The sequence below is a fragment of the Girardinichthys multiradiatus genome, chromosome 6, assembly GCF_021462225.1.
Source record: "Girardinichthys multiradiatus isolate DD_20200921_A chromosome 6, DD_fGirMul_XY1, whole genome shotgun sequence".
Classification (NCBI taxonomy): Eukaryota; Metazoa; Chordata; class Actinopteri; order Cyprinodontiformes; family Goodeidae; genus Girardinichthys; species Girardinichthys multiradiatus.
The window spans coordinates 10,946,533-10,965,788 of NC_061799.1; the positions used below are offsets into that span (position 1 = coordinate 10,946,533).

The following is a 19,256-nucleotide window of genomic DNA, read 5'->3' on the forward strand; positions in this document are numbered from 1 at the left end:
CGTGATAACTAATTAAACAACGTTAAGACCAATTTTTCCAAAATGTTTGGTTCTTATTCAAAGTAATATTTCCTTAAATATTATTTTAATAAATAAAGGCAGCTAATTAAACATGATTAAGATCCATTTATCCAAAAGGTTTGTTTCTTATTGAAAATAATATTTCCTTAAGTATTATTTTACTAACTAAAGGCAGATATTTAAACACTGTTGAGAATTAGTCATCCAGAAGGTTGATTTTATTCAACAAATCATTCTTTAAAATTAATTTTATTAAAATAATGTTTTATCTGATCTTGCATTGTGAATGGTTGTTTGAATGTATACCAATTATTGCCTAATTAAGTTCCAAGACTAACTTAACTTAATTTCCAGATTTTTCAAGATAATCCTTGGTTATCAAACATAAATAACATTGCGTGGTAATGTTGCATCACTATTTTGGTCATGGTTTTCAACCATCTTTGATTCACTTGTTTATACTGTACATAGCATTTAGTCTTCCTTATTCTTTCATTCTGCTTGGTATTTAAGTTGGGTTGTTTTAGCATAGGAAAGAGTTTGTTGATTGAAATATGTTTGACTTTGTGTTGACTTATTTTTGGTAATAAATTTTAAGAAATTGTGTGATTCATTCTGTGTGTGTACAGAGTTTTGCTGTTCAGTAATGTCAGAGCTTGGCTCATCCCTTTCAATTTTGTCCTAATACCACCACTTTATTGGGCTGGTATTGACAGGACAACCCTTCATAGACGGAATTATTATTTAATAAAATATTAAAGTATTAATATTAAATAATATATTCATAATTACAACCATACATACTTGGAAAGTCCCTGCCAAACACTTAAACTAATGATCCATTTGTTTATTGTGTTTATTGTATTTTAAAGGTTTAAAGTTGGCTATATTACTGATAATTGCTGATGCTAAATGCCACAATCATTTCACTGTAATCATGTTTATGTTTTATACTAATGTTAATCATAAAGTATTATCCGTACATTTACATACTTAATTTGAGCCACAGTTTATATCTGTGTTGCATGAAACTACATGTATGCATACATTTTAGCACAATAATGTTGTGGCAGTCCATTTGAATTACCTATCTAAACATGATAACAAAGTTGGAAAACAAATTCTGGCCTAACAATGATGCTGACCAACTTCTGTTGCTGCAGAGGATGAAGCTACAGCACCACCTCTTTTGGCTTTCCATTCTGCATCCTTCATCTTCAGGCAAATTTATGCCTTCGGTTAGGAGTTGAAACTAATGGCATTGTTTCAAAAATTATATAGAAACAATGTGCGTGCACATGAGTGCCCGCAGCACCAATAACAAATGCTGTAGTATGTCAGCCGGGCCCATTGGTGGTGCTGTGACATAGCCACAGAAACGCCCAAAAAAAAACAGTGGACAAAGAAATCTGTATTTAACATCTGATAGTAGATGAAGAGTCTGAAGAAGAAGCACATTCCTAATACAGCACTAACTACAAAGTTTAGCCCCAAAATTGTAACTTTGTAGCCCTTTTTGCAAGTCTGTCTAACATAAATTAGTTCATTTATGAATAATAATTCATTTTGTGTTTATATTGAGCTGTGCATGTGCTCGTAAAAGCAGACGGGCTTTCAGACTCTACCTTGATGTTCTTCCTGTTTGTCGTGTGCCATTCACTAAATTCACTAAATGTTACAGAAAATGGGAAGTGTACGACCCGCCGAAACCAGCAACGCCCTGCATGGAAGTGCTTTTCTGGCGCGACTGAATGTGCACACAGACAGAAACGGCTACAAAAAAACAGTTGTATGAGAGGTGACTGGGCCCAACGTCCTGATTACCAGTGCAGCTCAGATTGAATAGTCTGCTGAGAAATAGGCAGTCTGTTTAAGAGGCCTTTGAGTCTTACTTAAATAAGAAGCTTTTTTTATCTACAAAAGGAAGCATATGAAAGTTGAGAGGTTTATCTCATTTAGAGAAAGTCACGATGCTACTGGCTGTTGCCTGTGAATACTGTCATCTGCTACATTTGAACAAAAGACACTCATTTGTAAAGCCTTGCAGGATATTTGAAGAAGTTAAAAAACTAAATTGTTTGTTATCTATAAGTGTGTCTATGTGTTTAATGCACATTGGATATTGAGATTATCACCTACGCATTACAAGTGAGGACAATCATGTTTGCAATATGTTAGTAGGAAAAAGTCTAGAAAACCTATAAAAAGACAAATGACTGACATTACTAGAAGTATGATCTCTTAACAAAAGCCTTTGTCTTGCTGGCACTAGAGCCTAAGCCACAATTCATATCCCCTAGTCTGCTTTACTGTCCACTCACCTGCACAGTTAAAGTACATTTTTCATCCGTATTCCGTACCCACAAACACGGGTCTGCTGAAGCTCTTTATGGATGTCCACAGGCTGCCTAGATTTTTGTGACTGTGCTAAGTATGCACCCTGGCAAGGACAATAATAACCCCAGTCAATGACGCCTTTCTTTAAGATATACCTTAATGGCATGATCTGATGATTTATATCTCAGGTACAAGGATGCAAAAACTGCATTGACATTCTACTGAAAAATCCCTTTTGTCTTGTGCATACAGACACAGAGAGAAAGAACTGAAAAAATTCTATTCCTTTGTGAGTAAGTATGCCAAATACTTTTCTTTGAGACATCGCTCTATAAAGAAAGGGATATGGAGCAGGAGACAGAAGGGCTCTGAGTTAATTCATCCCTTCGCTAACATACATTTCATTATCACATATTTTTATTTCATCCCTTCCTTATTATTGAAAATATTGCCCACAAATAAGCCTTAATTGATATACTTCTTCTAAATATTAGTAATAAATTACAGACGAAGGCGTCGATAACATTAACAGCAAACAGATATTACAGGATAAACTTCCTCACGTGTGTCTTGCTAAGAAAATATATAAAATGGCTGACTTCCTTTGACAGGGCCCAAACAAACATTCAAAGTAAAAGACTTCATTTAATAACTAAGACTAAATCAACATATATATATATATATATATCAGAAATATTAAGGACAGAACAAGGAGAGAAACCTTTTTGAGTTGATCACGGATGCGTGACACTGGTTTCCCCCTTGTTGTACTTCAAATCTACGACCCATGCCGGTGAAGAAAAGAAATCAAAGTCAAAGTAATTTCGTTCATTTTTATACTGAATCGGATAGGTATATATATTTAGATGTCTGGGCAGGGTGAGGCATAGTTAAGGTGAATTAGGACCACCATTAGTTAATCCAAGGTATTAACTTGTTGCAGGCAATATTGATTGAAGTGTTTTATGCCGAAACTGTTTTGATTTGCTGGTTGAATACAGTGGAAGCACAGTTTGGGTGCATTCGTCCTGCTGATTGCCAATCAGTCAGGAGTTAAAGTTGAACTTTGGAAGTTTTTCTTTCGGAACAGACTGCAGTCTGGACCACTTGGCCTGGCCACTCCATTGTTCGTTCCATCATTATCACCCCTTAGGTTTTTCACCGATCTCCCGCCTCAGAGTTTTAGACCCTTTGTTCGAGATTTAGGGCTATCAGCTGCTAGTGGCTAAGGGAGCATAGCCCTACCGTTCTACCAGCTGATAGTTGCTGCCAAAACACACACACGGAGAAAGGCTTCACAGCGTAGTGGTTTTTGATCGTCTTTCCAAGTTATTTCATTTGTCCCTAAACTGCTGGTTTGATCTCCATCTACCCTCCTACATATTCTTATTTTTGATTATTAGTATACGCTTTTTATAGAAGTAGTAGTGCATGCTTAGTTAGGTGAACGTTGTTGGACCAGAATAGTTTCATTATAAGAGGGACTATTGGTTTAATAAATTTTCACAAAGATAAAGAGACAGTGTTTGTGTTTATTTTGTGTAAGAGTGATTATCTGTCAAGAGAAGGTTCGAATCCCACCATTCAATGAAATGGTTGATAACACAGTGACATTTGTCATGGTTTTGGTCAATAATTATTAATTATTAATGATAATTAACTAATGGTAATTATTAAGTGCTGTCAGCCCAATAATCACACCACCACAGTGTTTGTCTGATCTTTATTCGTAGGAAATTATTTTTGGTTAGAATTTATTTCTTCTAATTCTGATTTTTAATTATAATTTTGATAAATATTTATAATCAATAATCATAAATCCTAACACACAAGATTTTGTATCATTATTCTAGTTATATAACCACGCCTCATTACAGCAGACAATGACTATATTAAAGAAAATAAATAGTTGGTTGTCAAGGCAGACATAAAACATCCCCAAATTGATTTATTATGAAAAACCTCTTACAGTAGTTTCTGCTTTCAACTAAAACTGCAAAGGTGGAAACAGTGTCAGGTCCAAAGTACCATAACCCAACAGAAATGTCAACATGATGGTAGGACTACAAACAAACAAATCCCACTATCTTCATCTGTTTTAAGGAAAGAGATCAAGAACCTTAAAAGGGCAAAACAAACAGCACTCATGTTAAGGGTAGGGACAATGAGCTCACAAGAAACCTTTGAAAATCCTTCAGCAAACTACTAAGGACAAGACCACTGAGCATTGAAAAGTAAAGAAAAGGCCCAGTTCGTTAACCAACCTACAACTTCACCAGCTACCTACTGGGAGAAGCAATAATCTGGCCTCTATTGTACCTCTAAAGAGAATGTGTTGGCATTATTAAAGTAGACACATAGAAACCCTGAAAAAAAAAATAACTTTTTGAATGTTATCCTGAAATTTGAATCTCCACTCACCATCAGGCTCAGCACCAGTGAATAAATATTGGAAGAGAAGTGGAAAGGAAGTGGTTAACTCAAGAGCTACTTATGCCTGGTTCACACAGCATAATTTTAAAATTGTCGGTTAATTTTTAAAACCTGAGAGACCTTATTTGGATAAGTCCTTTGTATCCATTCTTCACAAACTTATCCGAGCAACTTTGAAATAGGATTACTTGTCTTCCCCATACCAGTTGTCTGGGGCATTAACCGTATCCTCATAGCAGCTAAAAAAGTTACCAGTGGTCCAGCGATGGACTCGGGTACGATAAAATGGGGCTTCAATGGTGACCTTGCAAACCCAAAATGCCCCTGATTTTTTTCTATTAGATTTATACTGCTCACCTCTAAGTTACATTTCCACGAAAAAGCAAACGTTTGTAAAGTAACAAGATTATAATTTTTGTGGTTTGGGCATAAACGGTGGTCAGTTATTTGAAAGGGAAATGTTTTACATTGAGCCAAAAGAGATACGAAAAACAGCAAGAATGGAAGAGATTTCTAGTTAGGGTCACAGATTTTATCCAAATCCATGACTTTCATCACTCCTCAACCTGCAACCTCTTGACCAGACAGCTCTTAAACATAGACCAGAAACTGCAAAACACCCACACTCACCCACTGCCATCATGTAGTCCCATCGGTCCAACAGGCACATACTGAACTGCAGTCCCTCAGGGGTGAAGCCTACGACTATAAGACTCCGACTCAGCTCTGGGCTCTGGCACACAGCAGAGGTCCAAGCCACCAGGAACCACAGCACAATAAGGACAATCACCGCCAGCAGCCGTAGGACACGCCAGCTGGTCATGTATGGCGTCCTCTGGGCCGTGCGGGACAGGAACACCTTTAGCACCCTGAAGGAATGCAAGGGGAGGGAAAGAGATTATATTCCAGTGATCATCAAAGCTGAGATATAGCTGTTTTCTCTGACATTTACATTTTACTTGTCCATGTGTTATTTGATTATTGCTTAACATTCCCACATGAATAGAAATATATTCATTTCAGTTTCATTTTTTTATGTCTATTTAATTTCGCTTTGGGATTTAATTTCCCTTTGGGATTAATAAAGTATTTTTGAATTGAATTGAATTGAATCTATCAGACCTACTATGCTGTTGCAGGGCATGAAAGGGAAAACAAAATGAAGAAATGTTTTTCTTAGTAAAATATAAAACGCAACAATCTGAACCTCTGGTGTTTTTAATTATGAATTTGTTAACCAATTTGTTTGCAACAATGTCAGGGTGTTTGATTTATAAGGAGCCATGTCTGTAGTTTAAATTGAAAAAGAAAAACAATTAATGCAGCAAATCACTGGAAAAGCTGGAGTAGGCTGTACACTGCCTTGCAAAACTATTAATACCCCTTGAACTTTTGTCATGTGACAGCCACATACTTTACTGTATTTTATTGGGATCTTATGTGATTTACCAACACAAAATTGTGCATAATTGCAGAGTGGAATCAATATTTGTACAAAATGTATTACAAATGAGTGAAAACCTCAAAATTTGGCATGCATTTATTTGTATTCAGCCTTCTTGAATCAATATTTTTGCAAAACTACCTTTTGCTGCAAATTTTGCTGCAAGTCTTTTGGAGTTTGTCTCTACCACCTTTGCACATCAAGAAAATGAAATTATGGCCAATTCTTATTCGCAAAATAACTCAAACTTAGTTGGATTGGTTAGAAATCACCTGTGAACATCAATTTTTAGGTCCTGGCACAGATTCTTAACTGGATTTTGGTGTGTTGTTCGACTGGGTTATTCTAATACATGGAGATCCTTTGATATTAACCATTCTATTGTATTCCAATGCAGAGACACTGCATAATTTTTCAGCGTCTGATCTGAAAAATACGTTTTTATCAGCAAAATCTCTGCCAATAAAGACGTGTTGAGGATGATAAGCAACAATCCCCTGTGGGGATTTCCCAATGAAACATTCCCATACACGATTTATCCCAACTGTATGGTCTGAAAGCAAACATGGACCATAATCTTAGCAAATCAACTTGTATGAAATTAAAGGAAAAAGTGATCTGGTGGATTTTTGGTTACATGTTTATTTGCAAGCTATTATCAGAAATGGGCTGTTTGCTCTGTACATTGCTTGTAGCAAACTGCAAACAGAGCTTCTTACAACTTTCTTTCAAATACATGCTTTCTGCTTGCCGCTTTTCCACATAGGCCAGATTTGTAGAGTGTAAAGCTAATGGTTCCCTGTTGATAGATTCTCCTACATCAGCTGTAAATCCCTTCAGCTCCTCCAGAGTTCCCATGAATCTCCTCGAAGCTTCTCTGCCCAACATTCTCTTTGCCTGTCAGCTAAGGGGACTTCAGTATCTTGGTGTGTTTGCAATTTTACTGTTCCATTTCCAATTTTAGGATGATGGATTGAACAGTGCTCCTGAGATGTTCAAAACTTTATACATTGTGTTTTATACCCTGCTTAAAAGGGGAGATATCATACAAAATCCACTTTTTAAACTTTTAAATACATTTTGTTGTGTACTTGGAGTCTGTAGGAGGGCAGAAAAGTTTAATTTAGTCTCTCCAGGTGTTGCAGAGATTTTTTTACATTCTGGTTAGGTCATATTTTTCAGTTCATTAAGCTTTCTATATCATCTTTTACGGAAATTCCTATTACCCCACTTCAAGGACGAGTGCATCAATCTCTGCCAGTATCAAGAAGGATTTGCTAAAAGACTTCATTTGATTAAGGGGTCAGTTCCTTCTGTCTATGAAAACGATGGACACAGCAAAGCGGTAAGCTGCAAATAACGCAAAAATGACAACAAACTTTATTTTAAACATGAATTTATTGTGTGTTGATATGACATCCTGGCCATTGTTTTGATAGCAGTAGCATCGTGCCTTCTTATGTTGGAGTTGTGTGCTGCTTTTAGCTCTTTGAGGACAGAACCATACTGCATGTTTTGAATATTACATTAACGGTGTTACATTGTTTTTGCCTTTTTGTCTTGTTTCTGCACAGCTAGATAATTGTTATCGAACGGCAAAAATGGCTGAACAGGGTGGAGTGGACCGCTCTTTGACCTGGAGGGGGTGGGTATGAAGTGCCTCAATAGCATTTAAAGAGACCGCACCAAAAATAAATTGCTCTCAGACGCATCTCAGAACAGGGGTAAAAGTGAAGCCTGTGGAGCTATAACAATAAGGGGTTCAGACCAAAGCAATGCAGTTTCACTTTATATAGACTACAACTGAATGATTAAAGTGTGAAAAAGAAGGATTTAAAAGCATGATATGTCCCCTTTAAACTTCAAACAACTTTCTCTCTGACCTGTCTGCTGTGTTCTTTGATCTTCATGATCCTGTTTGGTCACTAACAATCCTCTGAGATCTTCACAGAATAGCTGGATTTAGTTCCAATTGATTTAATTTAGGATTATTGGAGTAAAAGGGGCTGAATACAAATGGACACTACTTTTTACAAACTCTTCTTTGTAAGAAGTATTTTTTTATCCAGATATAACTTTTTTTACTCTTCACAATTATGCCCAACGCTGTGTCATTCTATGCAATATATTTAATTCTATAATGAGTAATGTTTTAGATACGTTTTTAAAACCATGTAAAAGGCCACAGAGAAAAAGACGGCTTCCATGGGTAAGTGAGGCAGTGCGACAACTAATTAAAAAAAGGGACTTTGCCATAAAAACATATCTTAAGACCAGATATGACACAGACCTGAGGATATTTAAAGGTTTACAAAATCAAGTAGTAAAAGAAGTACGCAACTCAAAAGCTAACTATTATACAAAAATTCTAACTGAATCCAAAGGAAATTATAAAACAATGTGGAAAAAAATAAATAGTTTAACCAAACCTAATGCAAATACAAATAACTAATATGAATTGAAATTTGAAGAAAAAAATATCAGAATCGGTTGAAGTTGCAAACACTTTCAATCAATATTTCATTAAATCTGTACAAGATCTTGCTTCTAAATGTTCAGATGATGAGCTTAGTAGTAATAATTTAAATATATCAGCATCAGATGAGAATTCTTTCAAAATTGGAGAAGTGGATCAGGCAACGGTCTTGAAAGCTATTGCAGATCTGAATACCACTCTATCTAAAGACATGTATAGCATAGATGCAGCATTCCTAAAAAAGTACGTTCACACTCTAATCCAGCCTTTGACCCACATTATAAATGTTTCTGTTAAAACTGGAACATTTCCAGATGATAGGAAAAAAGCATTAGTTAAACCCATCTTTAAGTCCGGGAATACCACAGATGTCAGTAACTATCGACCAATAAGTCTAGTTCCAGTGATGTCAAAAATATTAGAAAAAATAGTTTCAGAACAACTAACTCAATATTTAGAAACACACCAGTATATACACCCTAAACAATATGGTTTTAGACAAAACCATTCTACTGAATCGGCTATCTGCGCATTATTGGCAAGCATTGTGCAGTCGCTTGACAAAGGAAACATTTTGGGTACAGTATTCCTGGACTTAAAGAAGGCATTTGATACTGTACACCACAGTCGTCTTATTTCAAAATTGTCATCTTTTAATATGTCACATCAGGCACTATCATGGTTTAAGTCATATCTGCAGTGCCGAGAACAATGTGTAGTTATTAATCATGTAAAATCTGCTCCATGTGAAATTAAAACCGGAATTCCTCAGGGAACCATACTGGGGCCAATTCTCTTCAGCCTGTATGTGAATGACTTGCCTGAAGTGTGTCCTGAAGTTAGCCTTCAGATGTACGCTGATGACACTGTTGTTTATGTGCCTGGTAAAAACCCTTCAGCTGTCAGCAGCACATTGACCAAAAGTCTAGAGAAAGTATTGTATTGGTTAAACAAATCCTATTTGACATTAAACTTGAAGAAAACCATATCTATGTACTGTATTTCTCTATACAAATAACTCAGCCAACAAACAATCTAAACATCAGAATAATTGGAGAACTAATTGAACAGGTAGAACAAGAAAAATATTTAGGAGTAATATTAGATCCTCAGTTAAATTTCAAAAGTCACATTAAAAGCATTGTAAGAACAATGAAGGCGAATATGAACAGTTTCAGAATGATCAGGAGCTGTCTGACATTAGAATGTGCTCATGTCTTTTTGAATACAGTGATCCTGTCACATCTGTCGTACTGCACTGCTGTTTGGTCTCAGACCAGTCAAACTACCTTAAAGCCTATCGAAAGGCTTTATAATAGGAATTTTGATAAAAAGCCCATTCGATTTCATTACTGTCACATCTTAAATAAATACAAATTCTTCAATTTTGGGAATTTTGTCAATCTTACCTATATAAAGTTGATTTTTAAATGTTTGATTAGACTTGCACCTGAGCCACTTTGTAAATTTGTTAACAGACTGGACACCTCTAGGTCAACGAGAGTTGCTACATGTGGAAACTATATAGTTCCATTTTGTAAAACATCTTTTGCAAAACATTTCTTTTCTGTGAAAGGAACCAACCTGTGGAATGGTCTTCCTGTTAATATTAAGACTTTGACTAGCCTGTCCACTCTCAAAAAACAAGCAAAATCCTGGCTCACACAGCAGCAGCAGTGTGGCCATGTCATATGAAATGCATAACTGTATAAATGAGGCGCACATTTGTTTGATCTTGAGTGGATGTGTTAATTTTATTACAGTGAATTTATTAGTACTAACTGGTTTCTGGACATTTCTGGTTGCATTTATAGTAATTATTTTTACTTTTTATTTATTTTAACTGTTAAAGCCCTTCTAGGGACAGGTGCTGCAAATTAGCTATGGCTAATAGCACTATGATACAGGCATCAGATTATTTTGCATAATGATCTATGCTTATTGTATCTGTCCCTACCAAATAAAAATGTCTTCTTCTTCTTCCATAAAATACTTCCAAACTACATTTAAGTGCATGACTGTAATATGGCAAAATGTGAAAAACCTTAAGGGGTGTCAATACCTTTACAATGCACTGTAGTTTGAAAAATACATAATTCGCTGTGTAGTTTACTTATCAATCGCAGTCTGGACCTTGACACATCTGTTTCATTTGACATGGAACCACACAGGCTGTAAGAGTTTGCCTCTGAGGCACACTTCCCATCCATTGAGCTTGCAAAAAAAATCTAATTGGTAATTTTGCCAAGAGAACTTTCTTCCCAATCTTTGACCTCCTTACCCCATCTCAGTAATACTGGCTCCAGGCTGAAGATCAGAAGCCAGGGTGACTGTGTGTGTGTGTGGTTGTGGTTGTGTTAAAATGGATACTTGAGCAGGAAGATGCAGAAAGATCAGACCTGATGTGAAATTTAAATGTGCTTATGGGCAAGAAAGCATGCAATCTTGAGAGAGAACTGAATTATTGAAAAGAGAAAGGAGAAAGGAGTGAAGGAGATGGTGGGATAGGAGACATGAAGTGAGAAGTGGGGTTTGTCTATTTTTAGGTTTTGCTTCCAATTTAATATCACCATGAGAAGAATTCTTAGAAAAAAGAACCATCTCAGATACAGGTTACACTCTTTGTTCTCTCACTTGTTGTTGCTTAACCTCCATACCTGTACAGCTTGAGGATGATGGTGCCGTACATGATGGCAAATCCCAGGAGGCGAACCCACCTCAGGAGAATGCATCGAAACACACTAGGATTGAAGTACAGGATCATCACCTGCAGAGAGATACAAACACATGAGCCATGTGGGTTGTGTTATGCTGCCTTTGTTTTTTTGTAAGTGCAAAGTCTCACATATCACATTCCTCTGTGGTTAACCAAAAAAAGGAGTGTTCAGTATGAGGGAAGCAGAGCTGGAGGCAGACATCACAGATAGCTCACGCCTCCACAGCTCACATCGGCTGAGAGCAGCATGTAGCCTTTATGTGGGACAAAATATTAAATATCACTAAGATTTTGCATTTTCTTTTCTTGTTTTCCAAAATAAATATTTATTGTTTTGCCTGGTGAGTCTTGGCTCGTCTCTCTGGTTTGTCATAAAGCCTTGAAATTGATGACTGTTGATAAATTATGGCTGGATGTGAAGACTTCTTTCCATCTTTTACCTAAAGTAGAGTGCAATGGAGGTTGAGGAGACAAGCCTGGCATACCGAGAAGATCAGAGCTTCCATTTTCACTTCTGTTATGGCTGCATTGCACTTCATTAGCATGCAGCTCAGCAGGAGGCCGTATATAAAAATCTCCTGTAGCTTGTACAAGTCACCTAATTGGTACCGTCCCTTGTGACCGTTTATCCATGACACTTTGAGGAATTTGCATTATTTTGTGGTTTGAGGAAGTCTGAATAAATTTCCACGCCCTTTTCCTACCCTGAGAAAACGTTTTCCAAGGACGTACATGATTGTTAAAGTTTATGTAGAAGATCACAGACTAGCTCCAGAGGTAAATATAAGGTCAGGTAACTTAACTTGGAGGAAAGTTTGAGAGTTGGCGATGAAAAATGTTTGCTCTAGAAAGATTAGTCAGGAAAACAGAATACCGATTTGGTCCTAGTTGTGTAAAGTCTGAGGTTTCTGCAGCCTCAGCACAGCACAAGTCAAACGTTTCCACTATTTTATTAGTAACAAATAGTCAGTATGAAATTCACATGATTGAAAGTGAAATGTTAAGGTTGGTTTTAAACTGTCAAAGAAGGTATTTACTGTTGCATGTCTGACAGGGTTCTGATGCTTGTTTTTTTTTCCTTTCTGCTGTACTTGGGATCCTTGTCCTGTTTCATAACATAGTTTGAGCCAAACCTCAGCTGTTGTATAGTGGGCTTCATATTTGACTCTAGAATACTTTGGTAAACAGAGGAGTTTGCAATGACTAGAATTGTGCTCAGGTCTTGTGGCTGAAAGACAATCCGAAATCATCAGTCCTCTGCCACCATGCTTTACAGCTGGTATTAAGTGTTTTTGCCAACAGTGCTGTGCAAAATGGCCAAACATCTCTACTTAGGCCTCATCTTTCTAAACCGCATGATTTCAAAACTCATTCAGATACAAATTTGTAAATCTAGTTCAAGCTGATATATTCTTTGCTTTTGTTTAATATCAAACCAGTTCAGTTTTTTTCTAATTCTGTTATCTTGAACATTAACAGTTAACATGCCAACAGGGACGGGTAGAGTTTGAGATGGAGCTCCTGGGTTATTTCCATATCTTTGAGCACTGGACCATTTTACATTGGGCTAAACTTGCTCGGACGTCCTGGGAAGATTACCATACTAATTTTATTTATAAAGCACTTTTAAACAGCACCAGTTGAAACAAAGTGCTGCACATAACAGCATACTGAAAACATACCAAAAAGAGCAAAACATAAATGAAAATATGACATAGGACCAACAAAAAAATCATTACAATAAAACCAGTTTATACAAATAAGGTGAAGTTTCTAACTTAAAACGAGTTTTGAGGAAGCCTCTTCATTGTGCAGGTGTGGTTTATATCACAGTTGAGAAGCAACAATAAAGAACGTCCTTTCCTCTATAAGTTAAATCCTGGACCTCGGTACCTGCAAAAGCTCCTGTTTAGCCAACCTGAGGGGCCGAGAAGGTAAGTATAGATGAAGAAGCTCATTGTGGTATGGCGGGGCAAGATCATTAAGACATTTATAAACAATAAATTTAAACAGAACTGCAAAATACACAGGCAGCCAGTGGAAGGAAGCCAGAATAGGATTGATTTGTTCAGACAGGCAACTGTTCCAAATGTTTTTCACTTGTGAATAACTATTATCCCTGCAGAATTAATGGACTTCAAATTGTTTGGAAATTACCTTAATCCATGATTGATGGAGAACTATTGCTTCTCTCAAGTCATTGCTGATGATGTTCCTTCTTGGCATTGTGTTAAGACACAGCTGTGAGTTTCATACCAGAAAACTGTGAAAACTCCTGCTTTGACAGAGGTGGGCACACTGTTTGATGTTTAAATAAAAAAGGGTAAGTGAATTAGAAGCACCTGGTTGCTGCTCTCCCTTTTAAGCCTTGTTGAAGCAGCAAGGGTGCATACCAAGGGTTGATTCTAAAGGATTAACAAATGAATTAATTTAGTTTCATTTGTTGTAAGTATTTCTTTTTATTTATACATTTGAAATTAACAGTCAATCCATCACTGAACCAATCTATGAATCAGTTTTGTTTAGTAAATAACTGTGGAATTTGGTGTACTTTTTGAACACTGGTTAAAGGCAAATACTGTTAGTAACTCATAGACCAGATAATTTTATGTATCTATGGATATTTATGTATCTATAAGTAATACCCTAGAATTACAAAACTTCCTGAATACTGTAAATGTACCTCCTGTGTCACTCATTAAGAAATCAGTAAGCACCAGTAATAATTTGTATCTGTATGCTGCTTAGAGCTAAATGAAGGGGGCTGTGTGTGTAGGACTCAAAAATACACAGGTCATGGCATTATGACCAATCACAAGAGAAGTGATTAAGACTTATTATCTCTTCATCATGGCACCTGTGAGCTGATAGGATATATTAAGCAGCAAGTGAACATTTTCTCCAAAAGGATTATGTATTATAAGAAGGAAGGAAGCATATGGATTTGAGCAGGTTTAATGAATGCTATATTGGGACAGCTAGACATCGGGGTCAAAAAATCTCCAAAACTGCTGCTCTTGCAGGGTGTTCCTGGTCTGCAGTAGTCACACACACTTCTACAGAAGATTCATCTTGCCCACAGCCCCAATTTGAAGAAAGTTATACAGTCAGTTATTCCAACATATAACTTCTCTTTAGGATTAAGAATGTTTTTTTCTTATTAATGTTTTCCATGATGGCTGTAGGTAACAAACCCTGCCAGAAACCAAAAATGGTTTGGAAATAATATTCAGTTTCAAGTGTTTATTAGGTCTCCAACTTCCCCAAAAACCTTATCTAATCGGGCATCTGTGGGATGTGCTGTACAAACAGGTCTGATCCATGGGAGCCCCAGTTTACAGGTCATAAATCACCCACTGCTAGAGCACTTCAGGGTTCTAGTGCAGCCCATGCCTTGACCAATCAGTGCAATTTTGAAAGGAGGCCAACACACTAATACGCAAGTGGTTAGAATATTATGCTTGATGGGTGTGTTAATAGATACAGCATTTTCTTTCTTTTTGTTCTGTTCATAATTTAAAACCACCTTTAATGAGAGATTTGCTTTTACACTAAATGTCACAGTTTGCAAACCCCAGATCCCGTAACTGCAACAGCAGCAGCACAACAGCACAGAATAGGTGAGAAATTAAACAATTGGAATATCTCTGCCGCTCTCATGTCTTGGCATTAAAGAGACACCTAGCATACTGTGTAATTAGACTTAAGTAGCACCAACTCCTGTAAGGTTTTTTCCACTGAAAAGAAGCTGAGCATGTGTGACAAATTCAACAAAAAAGCAGCCAGGCTTGAGACTGCAACGGTCTGACTGGGAGATGCGTTAGAACACAAGGCGAGCTAATGTGTGATAAGGAATATGAATCACCGCGTACACTCTATCAGGTCAACAAGAATGCAGCTCAGAGACCGTGGCATGAAGACAAATTGATGAAATGAGAAAAATATTAAATCTGACAAGATATTATGCAGCTACGGAGGATGTTACGAGTAAATGATGACTCATAGCAAATGTCACAGGTTAATGAGCAATGAACTAATCCACAGCTTATTTCCTCCTCGTTATCATCGTGGAATTGACTATATATATTTCACACATCCTGCCATAGTGTGAATCAATGTGCATTTAAACTGTCATTACATTCCTTGTTGAAGCCCTCAGTGTGCCCACTCTCAGTTCAGCTCTGGCATACCGTCTCGCTTCCTCAGTAAAAACCGAACACGCACAGTCAAAGCTGCTGGAACTAATAAAACATAAAGAAACCGGAACAGCATGCGAGTGGTATAAAATTATTTCCTAATATTTCAAGCAAAGACAGACTTTATAATAAGGCCAATTTAGAGAAAAGACCATGTTGGCGATATTATTCACAACTTCTTTAACACTAAAGGAATTAAACGTGTGCTAAAAAAAACTTTCATAAGCTAATAAGCATCGCTTAAAATGAAATTGATTAAAATGACTTCCACCTTTAGCAGTTAAAGGATCACAATGTTTAAATCACACAGTACTTAGAACATGATTGTGCATGCTTATGGTGTGGCAAGCTTATAAAAAACTCAAATGAGAGTTTTTTTTAAAACATGAAATTTACTTGAAACGTATATTTTAGTTTAAATATTTAAACAGTTTTCTTTATTGTTTGACTTTGATATAATCTTGTCATTCACTGTTACTGTTACAAAAAGCCTGAGTTAATAAGTAAAGAAGAAGGATGGTTATATTCTACTTCCTGCAGTATCCAAGGGAGTTAACATTTTTGTCAAGCAAGACTAAACAAAGCCTAGATGCTTCATAATATGTGGCTCATGTTCTTAACTACACTGCTGTAAAATATTGTTTTCCCCCTTACAGGTTTCTTCTGTTTTTTCTTTTTTTGTCACACTTAAATGTTTCAGATCATAAAAGTAATTTTAACATCAGACAAAGATAACCTGAGATAAATTACGATTTTATTTATTACATCAAATAGCTATCTAAACCATATGTGTCAAAGTCCAGCAGTCGAGGACTGTTGTCCTGCCACTTTTAAATGGGTCTCTGCTTCATCACACCTGAATCAAACAATAAGTTCATTAGCAGACCTCTGATAAACTTGATTGCATGCTGAGGATGTAAAAGGTCTGCAGAAAAGATCATCAGGACTGACCTTTCCTCCATCCAGGACTTGTAAAGGTCTTGGGTCAGGAAAAATGACAGCTAACACCCCACACATCCTGGACACACACTATTTTCATTAAGTCTCAATAAGTTTTCTTGAGCCATTTAGAGGTGGACTTGCTGTGTCGTTATCGACCCAAGTGTGTTTACATACTGATGGCTGAACATCTCCGGGCCATTGTTAATTTTTCTATTTGGTCGACTGTGGTTTTTACATTGGAAGTCTACTATGGGTGCCTTTCTTGCCCAGTCTCTCAGCCTCTTAGCTAAGGTATATTAGGCCGGGTGTGCTTTACATGTTGTTCTTGGTTTTTTTGTGACCTTCCGGATGAGTCATCAAAGCTGAAGTAATTTTGGTAAGCTGGCCAGATCTGGAGAGGTTCACCATAGTTCAATGTTTTCACCATTTGTGGATAATGGTTCCCACTGTTGTTCCCAAAGCCCCAGGAATGCATTTGTAATGCTTCCCAGACTAATAGATGTCAGTGTTGGTGTTCCTCATCTGCACTAAAATGCGTTGTCTTTTTTAGAATTAGGCCTGGGTATGGCTGGTAAAATTGAAACTCAAAAAGAGTTAATCACAGTTAATTCAAGATTTAACTAACCTAACCCTGAATGAAATCCTCATGAAAACTGTATTCAGTATTTACTCAGGTTATCCTTGTCTGATATTAAACATAGTTTTATGATCTAAAACATTGAAGCGTAACAAAAAGCAAGCACTGGAAAAATCTGTAAGAAAGCAAATACTGTTTCACTGCCCTGTGTGCCACACCTTCACTGTGTTTATTACTGCATTATTCATTAAACACAGTTTTGTACAGTTTTTCTTTGTTGTTTCTGCTTTTGTCATTTGATGTCAGGAAACTGTGAAAATGTATAGTCATCTAAACATATTTGTTACTCTTCCGTTATGGCCTACACTTTCAAACATACATGTAGATATTTGGTCAAAACCCAATCAAACCCTTCATTACCACCAGCGAGGACACTGATACGACAGAACACATTTTCATATCATCTAGAAGAGAAAGTGATTGTCTTGGTTTGCCTCCAACCTCAGAAGCCTCCTCCATCAATTAATCAGCAGAGGTATTTTTAAAACAAGTTGTGCTAGAACTTGATGGACTGTTTAAAAATGCATTGAGCGCCAGAGTGGTACAGCTACAGCCGAGAAGACTTGTAGTGGCAGAGAGAGAGAAAAAAAAAATAAGATCTGGCAACAAATGGCAAGACTAGAGGAGAGGATGCAGACAGAAAGGAAACATGCAGACAAGGTTATAAACAGAAAAGATGAAGGATGTGGAGGGCATGGATAAGCTTGAGACAAGCAGGGAAGATGCTGTGATTTACTGAAAAAAAGATGGTCAGAAAGCAGCGCAGTGGGAGAAGAAAACACTCGACTGTGTGAACATAAGAATGGCAGGATATTTTAGTGATGCTATTTTTGGAAGTGGAGGTATCCTTGGGGTAAAGAGAGAAAAGGATAGGTGGGTGGATAAAAAAAAATCAAGCCAGGTTTGATCTAAGGATGGCCCTACCTTCACTGATGACTTAATAACAAACCATACCTCTCTTCTCATTGTTCTGCTACTATGCTACTCATAAAAATCTTGACAGTAACCTTCAAAAAAGAAAACCATCATAATTAGGCTCTTTTTTCAAATAATTCAGTATTTTTCCTACAAATGGCTAACATCCAGACGATACACGTTCTGTTTGAGGAGAGCAGCAGCTCACTGGTGGCAATCTGCACAAGTATTTGAGGAAAGTGAATCCCCTGTTAACATCTCCCTGTTAACATGGCACACAGGTTTCCTCCATCTGTTTCCCTTCTAAAGATGAGCTTCTGATTCAGCACACCAGGTGCACTGTGGGCTGTAGGAACAACAGTAAATACACACATGCAAATAGCACAATGGCACCCACCTGCCATGAAGCCTGGTTAAGGCACCCACAAAGTGAGACACACTCATAGCCAAGATGTCCTGCTCTATGTTATTGTCTGGCCAGTGATTACAAGGATGACGATGCAACTCAAAAAGGCAGGATTTATTGAATAAGAAGTGTACAGTGTCTTGCAAAGGTATTCATATTTCTTAAACCTTTTAATCTATGTATGTTGCGAGGATTTTATGTAATAGACCAACCAAAAATAGTGCATAGCAGTGATGTGGAAGGAAAATGAAACAGCGTTTTCAATATTATTTTTTTCAAACATAAGTTGGAAAAGTCTGGTGTGAATTTGTATTTAGTGTTCTTTGATACTCTTAATTAAATTCAGTGCAAGAAACTGCCTTCCTAAGTCCACTAACTTGAGTCCATGTGTGTCCTTTAATATGCAAATCCAACTTTTCTGCAAAGGCAAGTTTATTTGTACAACACCTTTCAGTAACAAGACAAGTCAATGTAGTTTATATGATGAAAACATAAGAAAAGAAAAAAGTACATTGCAGTGCCAAAATAAAAGAAAGAAAAGTTAAATAGAACAGTCAAGGTTTTTACCTTTTTCATTTAAAAGAACGCAGGGTTTCAGCATTTTTGCAGTTTTCTGTAAGTTTATTCCAGATAAGTGGAGCATAACAACTGAATACTCCATTTTTGTTTCTGATTCTGGGAATGCAGAAAGGAAACTTTCAGCGATTTAATAGAAGTATTTTAAAGTCCATTC

At 36.8% G+C, this 19,256-nt stretch overlaps 1 protein-coding gene across 1 annotated transcript in view; it reads right to left on the bottom strand.

Annotated features, from left to right (window-relative positions):
* Positions 1–19,256, bottom strand: part of LOC124870217 (probable G-protein coupled receptor 158) — a 134,122-nt gene that overhangs the window by 44,958 nt on the left and 69,908 nt on the right. The window contains exons 6-7 of the mRNA XM_047368769.1: positions 11,369–11,478; positions 5,422–5,660 (exon numbers count right to left, since the gene is read on the bottom strand). Coding sequence (XP_047224725.1) covers positions 5,422–5,660; positions 11,369–11,478 — 349 coding nt within the window. The remainder of the gene's footprint in view (positions 1–5,421; positions 5,661–11,368; positions 11,479–19,256) is intronic.